A 13,189-nucleotide genomic window follows, 5' to 3' on the forward strand; every position below is an offset into this window, starting at 1 on the left:
TCTCTCTCTCTCAGAATAAATAAATAGACATTAAAAAGTTGAAAAAGGGACACCAGGGTGCCTCAGTTGGTTAAGCATCAGGCTTTGGCTCAGGTGAGTTCAAGCCCCACACAGGACTCTCTGCTGTCAGCACAGAGCCCACTTCAGATCTTCTGTCTCCCTGTCTCTCTGCCCCTTCCCAAATTGCATGCTCTCTCTCTCTCAAAAATAAACATTTTTTAAAAAACTAAAAAGGAGTGCCTGGGTGGGTCAGTCAGTTAAACGTCCAATTTTAGCTCAGGTCATGATCTCACAGTCCGTGAGTTCGAGCCCCACATCGGGCTCTGTGCTGACAGCTCAGAGCCCGGAGCCTGGTTCGGATTCTGCGTCTCCCTCTCCCTCTGCCCCTCCCCTGCTCATGTTCTGTCTCTTTCTCAAAAATAAAGAAACGTTAAAAAAAAATAAGACAGATGGGAGAGAAGAGAACGTCACCACCCATTCAGAAGTACAAGTATAAGCAGAAGATGTTCATGCTCTCATCCCAAGTGCAGACTCACCATGCTGAGAGGAGGAAGATTTCTCCAGCATGGATTTGTAGAGGTTGCGAAAGGACCAACTTAGATCCTGAAAATTGATCTCTGAGTAGGAGAACTTGAAGTCATGGTTGGTATTATATAGGGGAGGGGGACCCTCAGCGCTTTCTCGGCCTGGAGCCCCGGCTGCCACTGCTCCGCCATCCACAGATCCTGTGCCCTGCAAAAAGGAGTAAGAAAGACTTGATGCATGTCCTAAATAAGGACCAAAATAGCCCTTGAATGGTCACCAAGCTCTCTGGCTTGTCGTCATCCTCTCCTGACTTTTCAGTGAATGAACATCATTTTCTCCTTCTGTCTCATTTATTCCTACCACGATTACCTCTAGCCCTTTTCTTATGTTCCATCCATCTTCCCTTCTCCTAACCTTCTGGCTCCCCTTCTTCTCTTCTTACCACTTTATTCCCCCTGATCATTCTCCACGTTCTGTTACGTCTACCTCTCAGCTTCCCTCTTGTGCTTTCCCCTTCCTTCCCAATTTATCTCCTACTGCATCACAAATCCCCAATACATAGTTTTGAACTGGCAGATATATGAAACCATTCAACTGTCCCCCACCCCCATCCACCCATCCCTAGGCACCTGACACCTCTACTTCTTACCTGGCTGTAGCTGGTGATAGATGTGGGGCTCTGAAGGGACATCTGAGGATTCCCCTCGGAAGGCATTGAGGCTTCTCCACTCCCTGGAACGCCTCCCCGTGGGCTCTTGCTTGCCTCCTGTTCTGGCGAGTCTTGAGATAGCTAAGGATTGTGAAAGAACAAAATCTATACGTAGAAACTAAACATCCTCCCAAGACCCATGGTTTCACCTCTGCGGGCATTCCTCCTTTGCCCCAAACATAGAAAAGGACTGAAAATATGGGAAAGGATGCGGAAGGAGCAGGTGGAGCAGAAGCAGCCCCTCCCCACGAGGTGGGGACTTACATCATCATCTGGAGGGTGTCTTCTCTTCCGGGAGATGTCAGGGCAGGTGTCGATCGTCCAGTAAGAGCCCTGGAAGGAGAACCCATCCCCACAGAAAACAAAATCATTACACACGGAAATTCCCACCTTTGGTAAAGCAGATATTTGGGAGAATTTTCACCAACAAATAAGTCATATTAAGAAAAATAACTGGAGAGGGGTATCTGGGTGGCTCAGTCAGTTAAGCGTCCGACTCTTGGTTTCACCTCAGGTCATGATCTCAGGGTTTTGAGTTCAAGCCCTGCATTGGGCTCTGCGCTCACAGTGTGGAGCCTGCTTGGGATTCTCTCTCTCCCACTCGTGCTCTGTCTCAAAATAATTAAATAAACTTAAAAAAAAAAGAAAAGAAAAAGGAGGGGCACCTGGGTGGCTCAGTCGGTTGAGCGTCCGACTTCAGCTCAGGTCATGATCTTGCAGTTCGTGAGTTCGAGCTCCGCGTCGGGCTCTGTGCTGACGGCTCAGAGCCTGGAGCCTGCTTCAGATTCTGAGTCTCCCTCTCTGTCTGCCCCTTCCTGGTCATGTTCTGTCTCTGTCTGTCTCTCAAAAATGAATAAACGTTAAAAAAAATTTTTGAAAAAAAGAAAAGCATAAGGAAAAGAAATGGAGAATCACACAGAATCCTGAGGGAACTGGCTATTTTTGAGGAGTAAATATGTCCTAAAAGCCCAACGAGTATGTCAGAGGTATGCCCAGTGGTCCAAACATAGGCCTGGATTGTTCTGGAGGGCCAAAACATTGGTATCTAGTTCAAAGAGCTGGAAATGTCCAGACACAACCCTTCCCTTCTGTGTGATCTGAGGCAAGGCTCTCCTGAACTCTAGTGTCCACATCGATCCAATGAAGAAACTGGTCTATCTCTTTTCCCCTTTAAAGATAAAAGTCATGGGATTTTTGTACAGAAAAGTTCCTACAAAGGTTCTGAAGTCCACCTTTTACATCTAGAAAGAGTACCACACATTAAAAAAGACAGCATTAAAGTCAACTTTACCATAAATAAGTCTATTTAAAAATAAGATTTCACCATTTTTCTTTTTTTTTTAATTTTTTTTTTTTTTTTTTGTTAATGTTTACTTATTTTTGAGAGAGGGAGAGACAGAGTGCAAGCTGGGGAGGGGCAGAGAAAGAGAGAAAGACACAGAATCCGAAGCAGGCTCCAGGCTCCCAGCTGTCCTCACAGAGCCCGACGTGGGGCTCGAACTCATGAGCCGTGAGATCATGACCTGAGCCGAAGTTGGACGCTCAACCAACTGAGCCACCCAGGCGCTCCTTTCAGCATCTTTCTTAATCACTCATGCTAGTGGAGGCCCACAAGCTTGATAGCCACGCTGTTCCTTTGAGAAAAAATAAAGCTGCTTCTCTAATTAACATGATTTCCTCTTCTGGATAATTAAAACAGCCACAGGACTCTGGGCTGTCAACTACTCCTCTCTCCTTCCTGCCCCTTCTTTCAATGCTTACAGGAGTGTCTCACCTTCCCAGGGTCATCCCGAGGTCTGGGCACCTTCCGGAAACACTTGTTGAGAGAAAGGTTGTGCCGAATTGAATTCTAGGGAAACAGAGAAGCAAGTTAGCTTTGAGCATTGTGTAAAGCAGAAAATTTTCCAATAGGACACAGAGGGACACCAAAGGACATAACACACAATAAAGTTCAAGTACCAAGCAAACTGAGCACCTCTTTACTGATGGAGGAACTTACCTACTAGACAGCAAGAGCAATGAGACACGAAAATGCAGAAATTAAACTGATGGGAGGTAATGGCTATAAACTTGACCACCAGGTGCTTCCAGTATATAAAAGAAGTATATAATCTGATTATGTAGTTTTTCAATCTTTCCACCCAACTGAAAATAGGCTTACAAACGCCTCAAAATCACATCTGTCCAGGGGGGCCTGCGTGGCTCAGTCGGTTGAATGTCCGACTTCAGCTCAGGTCATGATCTCCCAGTTCGTGGGTTTGAGCCCCGCGTCGGGCTCTGTACGGACAGCTCGGAGCCTGGAGCCTGCTTCGGATTCTGTGTCTCCCTCTCTCTCTGCCCCTAACCCACTCACATGCGGTCTCTGTCTCTCTCAAAAATAAATAAACATTAAAAAAAACATGCTTTTTGAAATCACGTCTGTCCAGTTTCTTAATTCATTCTATCCGTGGTCAAACAATAACACTTGAAAACGGTTTATGTAAATAAAAACAAAACATAAATTAGGAGCAAAACAATGGCACAGGTCCACCTTTTGTTTTCGCAACCGCCCACGGAATGCTCACATTTGGAGGAAAGAAGCCACGTTGCCTATGTGTGCTGGGTGAGGTTGGGGGTTGTGGTCTGTGGCGGGGGCATATTCATAAAGGAAAACCTGAACGCCTTTAATAGTCTCCAGCTCATCATCTGGTTTGTACATTAACTGGTGATTTGCAGAGCGAAAGAACTGCGTAAGAGTCCCAGTCCTACTCAACAATTGGCAGATGAGCTGCGCTTCCAAAAGACTGAGAACATCAGTCTTCCTTCTCTGCCTGGAAGAGGAGTTTCCTTCCTCCTTTAGCTCCAGCCAAACAACTTATCCTCTTAGGACTTGCTTGGCGGATGAGGTGTTGGTGAAGGACCTTATTATTATTATTATTATTATTATTATTATTATTATTAGTGGCATACGATTCTTCAAAAGATGAGGATTATGTGCAATGAAGCTTTGGAAATCTGATGAGGCTCCTACCTCTAGGTAGGAAGGAGCAATGCCATGCCTTGCACAGTGACTTGAACATAGCAGCGTGGCAATAAGCATTTGTGAAATTAATGCATCTCCTTTTTGAGGACTCAGAAGATAAGAGGGTATGACGAGCAACAAGCATCCTGCCGTCCTCATAACTACACTCAGTAGCTCGGTATCCCTTGGAGTTTCCCTGATATACCTTATGAAAGTTGTTCAACTCTGAAAAAGAGCAGGGGATGGGAAATGGTAAGATTTTTAAGTTCGCACATCTCTGCAACAGGTCAGAGCGAACCGGACCAGGTTATAGGAAGAAACAAAAGTCGAGGAAAAGGTTGTCAAGGGCTGAAAATAAGCGCAGGCTACAGAAGCCATCCCACCTTCCAACCGATGCCAGCGTTCTTGTAATAGGGGAAGTTGTCACAGATCCAGCGGTAAATCTCGCTGAGGGTCATCTTCTTGGCAGGAGAGGAGTTGATGGCATAGGTGATGAGGGTGGCATAGCTGTACCGTGGTTTGCCATCCTGGTGGACAGCTGCCTCGTCTTTGCTCAGGGTGGCATTCGGATCTGTGGGTGAGCCCGGCGGGCACTTGCGGCCACCACCTGGAGGCCCAGCCTGGGAGGCACTCCCAAGCTTCTCAATGGTAGCTCGAAGGGTCAGCTGGGGGAGCCAGTCTATGGAGGTGAGGCTACTCTCTAGGTCAGAAGCCATGGTACTTCTGGGTTCTGCACAGAAGAGAACAAAGGGGAGAGGAAAATAGAATAGGGGAGTGTAACCTCTGCTTACTAGCGGCAAATAATATTCAAATCTTTGCGCTTTCAGGGAAGTAGAGTTTCTTCGCACTATAATTCCCACAGGAGACTGTCATGGGAAGGCCCTCAACCAAGTGTTCCCAAAGCCCCCGAACAACGTATCACCAATCGTCTATCGGATGACAGATTGGTACTTACCTTACCTCTTAACGTAGGACAAGCCAATAGGACTCCCTCCCTTCCTTCAGGACTAAGAGAGATATCAAACCACCCACGGAATTGAGCTATTCCCTCCATCCTCCTTACTTGAAACCCTGCAACATAACATTTTAAACTATGTAATTAAGAAAACAAAAACAAAAACTTCATATGCCAGGTAAAATCAGCCAAAGTCTACTCTACGATCATGTGACTCTTGTTTGATTACATACAACATCCCCGATAGATAGCACAAGTGAACATGTAAAGAAAAACAGTCTGAGTAAACACAAATGCACACTAACGAAGCACACACCGACACTTCTAACGATGTTTTGTATCAGCTCTATTTGAGCACGCACCCTGTTGATTCCCACACATGCGCACCTGAGGCACATGAGATATATCCCAAGCATAAATTGCATATGACAACCAGCAAAGGACAGATCGGACGCGAGACCCACACGCAAACGGTGGCCCACGTCCCCAGAGATCGCAATCGGCTACACAACGTACATTACCAGCAGAGCACAAAGTCACACACAGAGGCAACAGATCCTGAGTAGGGCGGCCCTCGCACCTTTAAGGCTACCCCTGGCGAGCTCCCGCCCACAGACACCAAACCAACACCAGGAAGAAGGCATCAGCAAGGACCTCCCACCTCTCAGCCCGCCGGGCTTCAAGGAGCCCGGGAGACACCCGGCTGCGTGCACACCGGTAACAATCAGATAGCCCGGCTAAAAATAGCCACTCCGGGGCCAAGAGCTGGCTCCCCTTCTCCCGCCCTCCTCCTCTCTCCTTCCTCCCCAGCCAGGCACACACACTCGCTCGCTGCACCTCCGTGCAAACTCCTGGCGCTGCCAGACCGCCCACGCCTGATGTTTGCACGCCCTGCCGCCACCCACACCGCCTGGGCGCTCCTGCTGGCGGAGAGGTGTAGCTAGAGTGACGTCTCCGCGGGGGAAGGTGAAGAACGCCGGGTGCTGCCTGTACTGCAGGGTCTAGAAAGGCTGGCAGGAAGCGCTTGGTAGCCATTTGGCGCTCCCCTACGGCCCATGCCGGCAAGCCCCTGGAGCACTTGCTGCCTGACGGGTTTGTGCCTGCACCGCCCGGGGAGATGCGGGGCCGGTGTTTCTTTCTCGTGCCCCTGCTGAGAGCCCCACCAGGGCATCTGTCGCGAGGAGCCGGGGCGGGCGCGCCTCAGCATTCAGAATCCTGGGCAGAAACACATCGCGTATGTGATCTCTAAATCCGCACCCGGATAATATGCACAAGCATGGCACACACAAATCCACACACTTTGCAGGTCAAAAAGCTCAACCCCAGATACGACCGCCAAACCCTCTCTCCGGACTCCAACACACCCTTCAGGCCGTCAGCTCACTCTTCGACCGGTGACCCTTCCCCTTGAGATTCACCCTTTCTCCTCAGGGTCAAAGTTCTCACTCGTGTCCCTCTCCCCCACCCCACCCCCCAGGTCCCCGCCCACGCGATCTTTGCATGTACACACATGTCCCCCGTGCTGTGGGCCTCACCAGCGACACACCCACTCCACAAGGCTGAGGGAAACACCTTAGTGCCTCAGGGGACTGAGCAGCAAGAGACCCAGTTGAAACCCAAGAACTGTTGACAGGAGGAAGGAAAAAAAAAAAAGGCTAGGTTTATAAATAGCATCATGAAGGGGCTTCCCCTTCACCCTCAGCTTCTCTCCCCACCATCCTCCTTTTCAGCCCACCACTACCATCTGGCCTTAAAATCATGGAAACCTCGGTGGCTCAGTCGGTTGAGCATCTAACTCTTGATTTCAGCTCAGGTCATGATCTCATGATTCATAAGATCGAGCCCCGCATGGAGCTTGGCATGGACAGTGTAAAGCCTGCTTGGGATTCTCTCTCTCTCTCCCCCTCCCTCTCTCTCTCAAAATAAATAAATAAACATTTTTAAAAAATCATGGAAACTTGGGAACTGATAGGGACATCTAATCATTCCAGGAAGCGTCAGACCTCCTAGCACATTAGTAAGTCAAAACTCCGTAACATCTGGGATAAAGCAGGGCACCTGGGGCAATAATCGGTCCTACAGCTGGGTTTTCCCAGCTGAACAGTAACATGACAATCAGCAGGTTCTCAAGGACCAGAGTTCCCCTGGACCCTCCCCAGAAAGGATGGGGGGGGGGCTGTAAAGAATCCCCCTGCTCAAGATCTCCTGCTCAAGATCCCTAGGAAACCTCATCTTAAGAACACAGAAGACTTCCAGGATGCTTCATTTGAAAGTCTCCCCACGTTGGACAGGGACAATCTACAGAGTAAATTTCAAGTGGTTTACAGAACCCGTGTGGCACATGCCGATCACCGTGATTTCCAGAAGGGGAAGCACTCTCAGCCTTTGCTAGTTGTTCTGTGCCCTGCCCTCTCCGCAACCCGGCAAGCAGGTTAGGAGAGGTTAAATTTAACCTCTCCACAGCAGCCTCCCGGTCAGCCCTCCAGATACCACCCAGCGCTCAAAATATATCTTAACCTTACCAGCTACAAGACGCTTGCAGCAGAAGGTCCTTCTGATCTTTTCGCACCATTCTCCCTTTACCCATCTGACTTCCTTGCCCTCGCCACTTCCCCATTCTTGAAGGGCAGCCTAATGCATAGGATCTCAGAGACTGAGGTTCCTCGGTTCTATTCCCCACCTTGACACTGACTCACCAACACTAAATGTCCCGAACCACCCCTTGCTCCCTGAAGTCCTGATGCCTCGGTTTCCCCCTTCAATAAAAGGGATGGAGTCATAAACACTGCCAAAGCTTCCTCCCTGGAGGGAAGTGAATGAAGCTTAACGAGCTCGTGGCTGCCACGCATTCCATGCTCCCCAAAATAATGGCAGGAGGCTAATGTTCAGGGCTATTATTAGAAAAGCAAACAAGAGGTACTTCCATGTCTCAGTCGACCAACCTAGTTACCCAGACCTCTCTCTCCAGGTGGGCCTCGTGCCACTGGGCTTGGGCAGAACCTGAGTCAGGCTACATTCTTCTCTGTGCGCTGGAAGACTGAAAGGAAATACCCATAGAAACTGGGAAAGGCAGCCAGAGGGCAGGCTCCATCAGATCCACAGGACCTCTAAGGAAGACTACAGTACTGGGGGAAAGGCTGAGAAAAACCGAAAGACACTCTGTTGGAGCAGAAGACTGATCCTGGATGAGACATGTAAGATCCCAAATAAGAGGCACGGTTTTCTTCCCGCTTTATCTGAAAGGCCAATAATTGTTCCCTGTATGGTGCCAGGTCAGGCATTAAGGAGCGATAACTCCCTGCCACGTACAGAATGCCAAAACTAACAGAGCAGTGGTTAAGTTTACCACATTACCAATTACCAGCCAGGCCGCCTGGGTTTCAATCCTGGCTCCACAACCCACTGGCTGTGCCAGCGCAGGCAAGTTACTTAACCTCTCTGTGTTGCGGTTTCTTCTGTAAAATAGAGATGACAACTGCACCTACATAGGGTTGTTGTGACGATCGCCTCGAGTTGATGTTTTCAAAGTATTTAGCATGTGTTATGTAAGTATGGCTATTTTTTTTTTTTTAATGGGGCAGGAGGGGAGAGAATATTAGAAATTAGAAACTAGAAAACAGACCAGAGAGGTAAGACTGGAAGCAGCAAAGCCCGCCACAGTTTACAAAACCTGCGCTGAGCTTGCAGTAGCTTTCGGGATGTCAGAACCCCAAACTTTTCCTTGGGGGATCGTGTCACCCCAGTGCTGACCGAGGCCAGGATGAAGTCAACTCCGAAGATGAAGGAGTGAGGGCATATCATCTCTTGTTTTTCAGCAAGAACCAGATCTCGTCGTAAAAGACGCGATCTGGAAAACAGCCCTTTCCGAATCGTAGCTTAATCCAGGCCCACAGCCATCTGCTTCTAACGGATTCCACAGAGGCAGGGAGAATTAGGGAAACCCAGTCCCGGCCAGGCCGTTACACGGTGCGGTGGTGGGACAGACACCTGGTAGTTCTGGGACGTGGTTTGCCCTGAGCCATTCAACAGGTTGCATTCCAGCGTCTGGGAAAGCACTTTGTAAAGAAATAAGCTGCTATTACACCACAGTCGGCTCTTTCAAGAGGTGGGGGAGGGAGTCCTAGAGTTGAGAGCCAAGGATCCTCATGCTTTTGAGACCAGAGACATCAGAAATTAAACTCGGGGCGCCTGGGTGGCTCAGTGGGTTGAGCGTCCGACTTCGGCTCAGGTCATGAGCTCACCGTCCGTGAGTTCGAGCCCCGCGTCGGGCTCTGTGCTGACAGCACGGAGCCTGGAGCCTGCTTCCGATTCTGTGTCTCCCTCTCGCTCTCTGCCCCTCCCCCACTCATGCTCTGTCTCTCTCTGTCAAAAATAGATAAACATTAAAAAAAAAAAAAAAGGAATTAAACTTTCCTGCTAGTTCTAGAAGTGGCCCCCAGGCTGACCCTGAGCTGCCCTGCCGCAGGAGACGACTTTCGTGCAGCCATTCATGAGGGTTCCCACCGGCCAGGGCAGGCCGAGCCTTTTCTCCAAGCAGAGCATCCTGACCAGCACCTTCTCTAGGTCCTTGCACAGGAGCACCTGCTTCTAGAGGCCTACCAGAAACATAGGATTCTGGGTGATTGGAGGTTTCGCGTGAAAAGTACATGCGTAACTGTCTCCACACACGTAACCACTCGAAACACAGAGGAGCCACATTCACCTGAATGAAGAAACACGTGCACACCCTTCTATAGCACAGCCGTAAAAAGCCGCATCGTAACCCTGCCTCATACACTACTAGCCGGTAGCTGCCAGGACCAAGTACGTGCATTTAGGGACTCAGGCAGCCCCCCACGGCTCAGACAGAGAAAGAAGAAGAAAACACCAAAATCACGTAGGATGAAGCCTCCCACTTGGTTTGGCTGTGAGGTGCCTGCAGATGATGAGGTAGATGCTAATGGCACAACAGGAAAGCTAGGGACCCCGGGCTGAAAGACACCCTGCTGACCGCAGCGCCCCCCCTCCGGTTCAGCTAGCGGGATTTCCTGGCACAGTTCTCCTGCCTTCTCTGAAGAGTCTGGGCTTTGATGATTCCTGCTCATGTCTCATGAGAGAAAACTTCAATATAAGCTTCCAGAGACACGGAACCGAACAAGAAACAGGAAGGGACAAGATGAAGCTGTTAGGTGCTCTTCTGAAAGAAAACTCATCAGAGGTCAAATCTCCCTGGTGGTCAACTGATTCGGATGGAAGAGTGGAAGGAGGCTAGGCAGCGGCACCCCTCTCTTCCTATCCGGGATCTACCTTTCCCTGAGGACCTGTCAGTGTAGGGCAGGAGCTGCGGAGGGCACAGGGGCAGTGGTACGGGGCCAGCCCCAGGGAGGAACTTCGACCCAGGAGTTAGACTTCCCTACACCCTTTCTTCTTGCCTTGGGATGTGGGGGCTGTCCCTTTTCCCTTTGGAGTTTATTGCCAGAAGATTTTATTCCATCCAGGAATGGGAATGTCACAAGAGAAGGCCTCCTGGTGTCTGAGGAAGGGTGAGTGGGGACAGGCTGATCATCTTGTCCAGGAGACGGTAACCACAGGGGTGGGAGAAAACGATCTGCTGGACATTAAGCTGAGGCAGGGTTCCAAGGTAAGAAAATGCAATGCCAATGGAGGCTAGTCAAGTCCAGGCTCTGGGATGCCACGATGACTTTGGGGCGGGCCCACTCTGGGGTGAAAAAAGCCCCCAAACGGAGGAGGGTATGGGAGTCCGGTTGGGATGTGTCCATCATTATTACGCCGTATGGATGGCGTTGTGAAAATGCAAGTGTTTGCTGATCTTCCTCTGCCGTCAGCATGAAAACGTACATTTCCCCGGGGACCTCAAATGACTCCCATCCGTCTAGTCCTCAAACGCTAAAGAAGCCCATTTCCCAGAGCCTGGGCGGCAAGATGTCAGTTGGAATCCGAGAGCTTCCTCAGAACACATTGCCCTGAGGATTCTCTGAAGGTAGAGTATTACCCTACCTTCCCCGGCAGTGAAACCCACGAGCCACCAGCTCAGCCCCTACACCCACTAGTACCTAAAGAGGACAGAGAAGGTGAAAGAGAGCACTAACCTGTCTCCAAGGTTCCCCCAGCAAAGGGAGGGAACCACCTGGTACTGGAGTTTGGGGTTGGAGGGACTCCCCTCTTCAAAGGCAGATGAAGCGTGTCATCCTCGGTGGCTCTTCCCGTACTTGGCTGAGCATCCCAAGCTGGGGAGGGGAACCGGGTCCCCTGAAGGTGAGGAGCGGAGGGAGGAGGGGGAGGGGGAGGGGGAGGGGGAGGGGGAGAAGGAGGTCCTACCTGGGGAAGGTGGCACACCCCCCACACCCTGCCTGTTCCCCTGGGGAGGAGGGGAGGAGCCTCTCCCAACCAGGAGTTGTCTCCTCCCCCTTGGGGGAGTCCCCCTCCCCCCCAAAGTGGATCTTTCGGGAGTGGAGGGCTCCTTGTGTCTGCTGGAGATCTGAGCGGAGGGGCTCTGCCCTGTTCCACTGTCTAGGTACAAGGAAGTTGAGGGGACAGTTCTTCCCCTCTCCTGAAAGGCTGAAAGCCGACTCCTCTTCTGTCCCTGGAGGGTCCCCCGCTTCTCAATGCAAGGACTCCTCTCCCCCGTGAGTACTGGATAGGATGCAGGGCGCCTACTCCATAGGCATTTCCCCCTTTTCTCTTCGCCTCGAAAAGTCCTGAACTGCTGAGAGTGTGCGTTTGGAGGGGTGGAGGCACGCTGGGGCGGTCTCACTCGGTCGGCTTCCTTTAGTAAGATCACCCCTTTCTACTTCTGGAGGTCTATCCCCGGGCCAGGATGGGGGTTTTCCTCGCCCCTACGAAGGAGAGAGTCTCCCCTCCAGGGGTCTCCCCCTTGCCTCGCCCGAGTGGTGAGGGTCTTCCCTCCGGCCGGGAGAGAGGCTGCTCCCCGTCCCCGCTCCCGCCTCCGCTCCGGGGGTGCCCCCGAGGGTGGGGTTTTCCTACTCCCCGCTCTCCCTGAGCTGGCCTGGGCAGCAGGGTCCGGGAGGCCGCGGCTCCCGTCGCCGGTCCCCGGCCACTGTGGCGGCAGCGCCTCCTCTAGTCCCGTCCCGTCCGGTCCGCTCCCTCCGGCGCGTGAGGCCCCCGGCGCTGCCACCTCTCGGGCTGCGGCCAGTCCGGGCTCCCGGGGAGCCTGAAGGCGGACGGACAGTGTCAGGGCTCGGCTCGGGCTCGGGCTCGGCTCGGCTCCGCTGCAGGCCCCGGCTCCTCCCCGGCCTCCGCGCCGCGCTCCGCGCCCCTCCCCCTCCCCCGCCCGCCCGGCCGCCGCCGCCGCCGCCTCCCGGCGCGGGTTAAGGAGGAGCGGGCGGCGCCGAGCCGCGGGCAGCGCCGCCGGGGTGCGCCGCGCGGGGGAGAGCGGCGCGCGGCCCGCCGCCCCGCGGGCCGCGCCGCCGCTCGCTCACCTCCGGCCGCCCGGCCGCCGGGCCCCGGCGCGGGACGGCGGCCCCCTGCTCTCTCCAGCGGGACGGTCCCTCGTAGGCGCCCGACGCTGTCAGCCGCGCTTTAAGGCGCGCACGCTGTCGTGTTCGGTACCCGGCGGACCCGAGACGTTGTCTCCGGCATGTCTCCGGTGGGCTTCTCGGTCCCCTGAGCTAGTGCATGCAGGGTATGGCGTTGGGACGGGTTTAACGTGTTAGCCTGACCTCATCGTGGAGTTCAGGAAATGCTTGCCGAAGGAGTGAAGGTGTCAAGGGATAAAGGGGCATGTTACGGAGAACACTCTAGACTAAACTCTGCGTAAACTTGTGCAAGGCCCCTTTTCTATGGAATCTTAGTCAGCGGGGAGGGGACCTTGATACCAGCCCTGCCTACCCACTAAGGCTGTTGGCAAGGATCACAGGAGATAGGGTGTGTGAAAATGCTTTTTAAACGGTACGGTATACAAAGGAGGCAAAACAGGATTATCGTTCAGCTCGCTTGACGGTCTTATAACATATCTTATCCTGAGTGTCAGACAATATAG

The 13,189-nt window shown here is 52.1% G+C and overlaps 1 protein-coding gene across 1 annotated transcript in view; it reads right to left on the reverse strand.

The window, feature by feature from the left end:
- Window positions 1-12,932, reverse strand: part of FOXJ2 (forkhead box J2) — a 23,145-nt gene extending 10,213 nt beyond the window's left edge. The window contains exons 1-7 of the mRNA XM_053225789.1: window positions 12,630-12,932; window positions 11,280-12,361; window positions 4,619-4,965; window positions 3,009-3,083; window positions 1,499-1,567; window positions 1,175-1,315; window positions 537-732 (exon numbers count right to left, since the gene is read on the reverse strand). Coding sequence (XP_053081764.1) covers window positions 537-732; window positions 1,175-1,315; window positions 1,499-1,567; window positions 3,009-3,083; window positions 4,619-4,951 — 814 coding nt within the window. The 5' untranslated portion in view covers window positions 4,952-4,965; window positions 11,280-12,361; window positions 12,630-12,932. The remainder of the gene's footprint in view (window positions 1-536; window positions 733-1,174; window positions 1,316-1,498; window positions 1,568-3,008; window positions 3,084-4,618; window positions 4,966-11,279; window positions 12,362-12,629) is intronic.
- Between the last annotated feature and the right edge of the window lie 257 nt (window positions 12,933-13,189).

The sequence above is a fragment of the Acinonyx jubatus genome, chromosome B4 (genome assembly GCF_027475565.1).
Source record: "Acinonyx jubatus isolate Ajub_Pintada_27869175 chromosome B4, VMU_Ajub_asm_v1.0, whole genome shotgun sequence".
NCBI lineage: Eukaryota > Metazoa > Chordata > Mammalia > Carnivora > Felidae > Acinonyx > Acinonyx jubatus.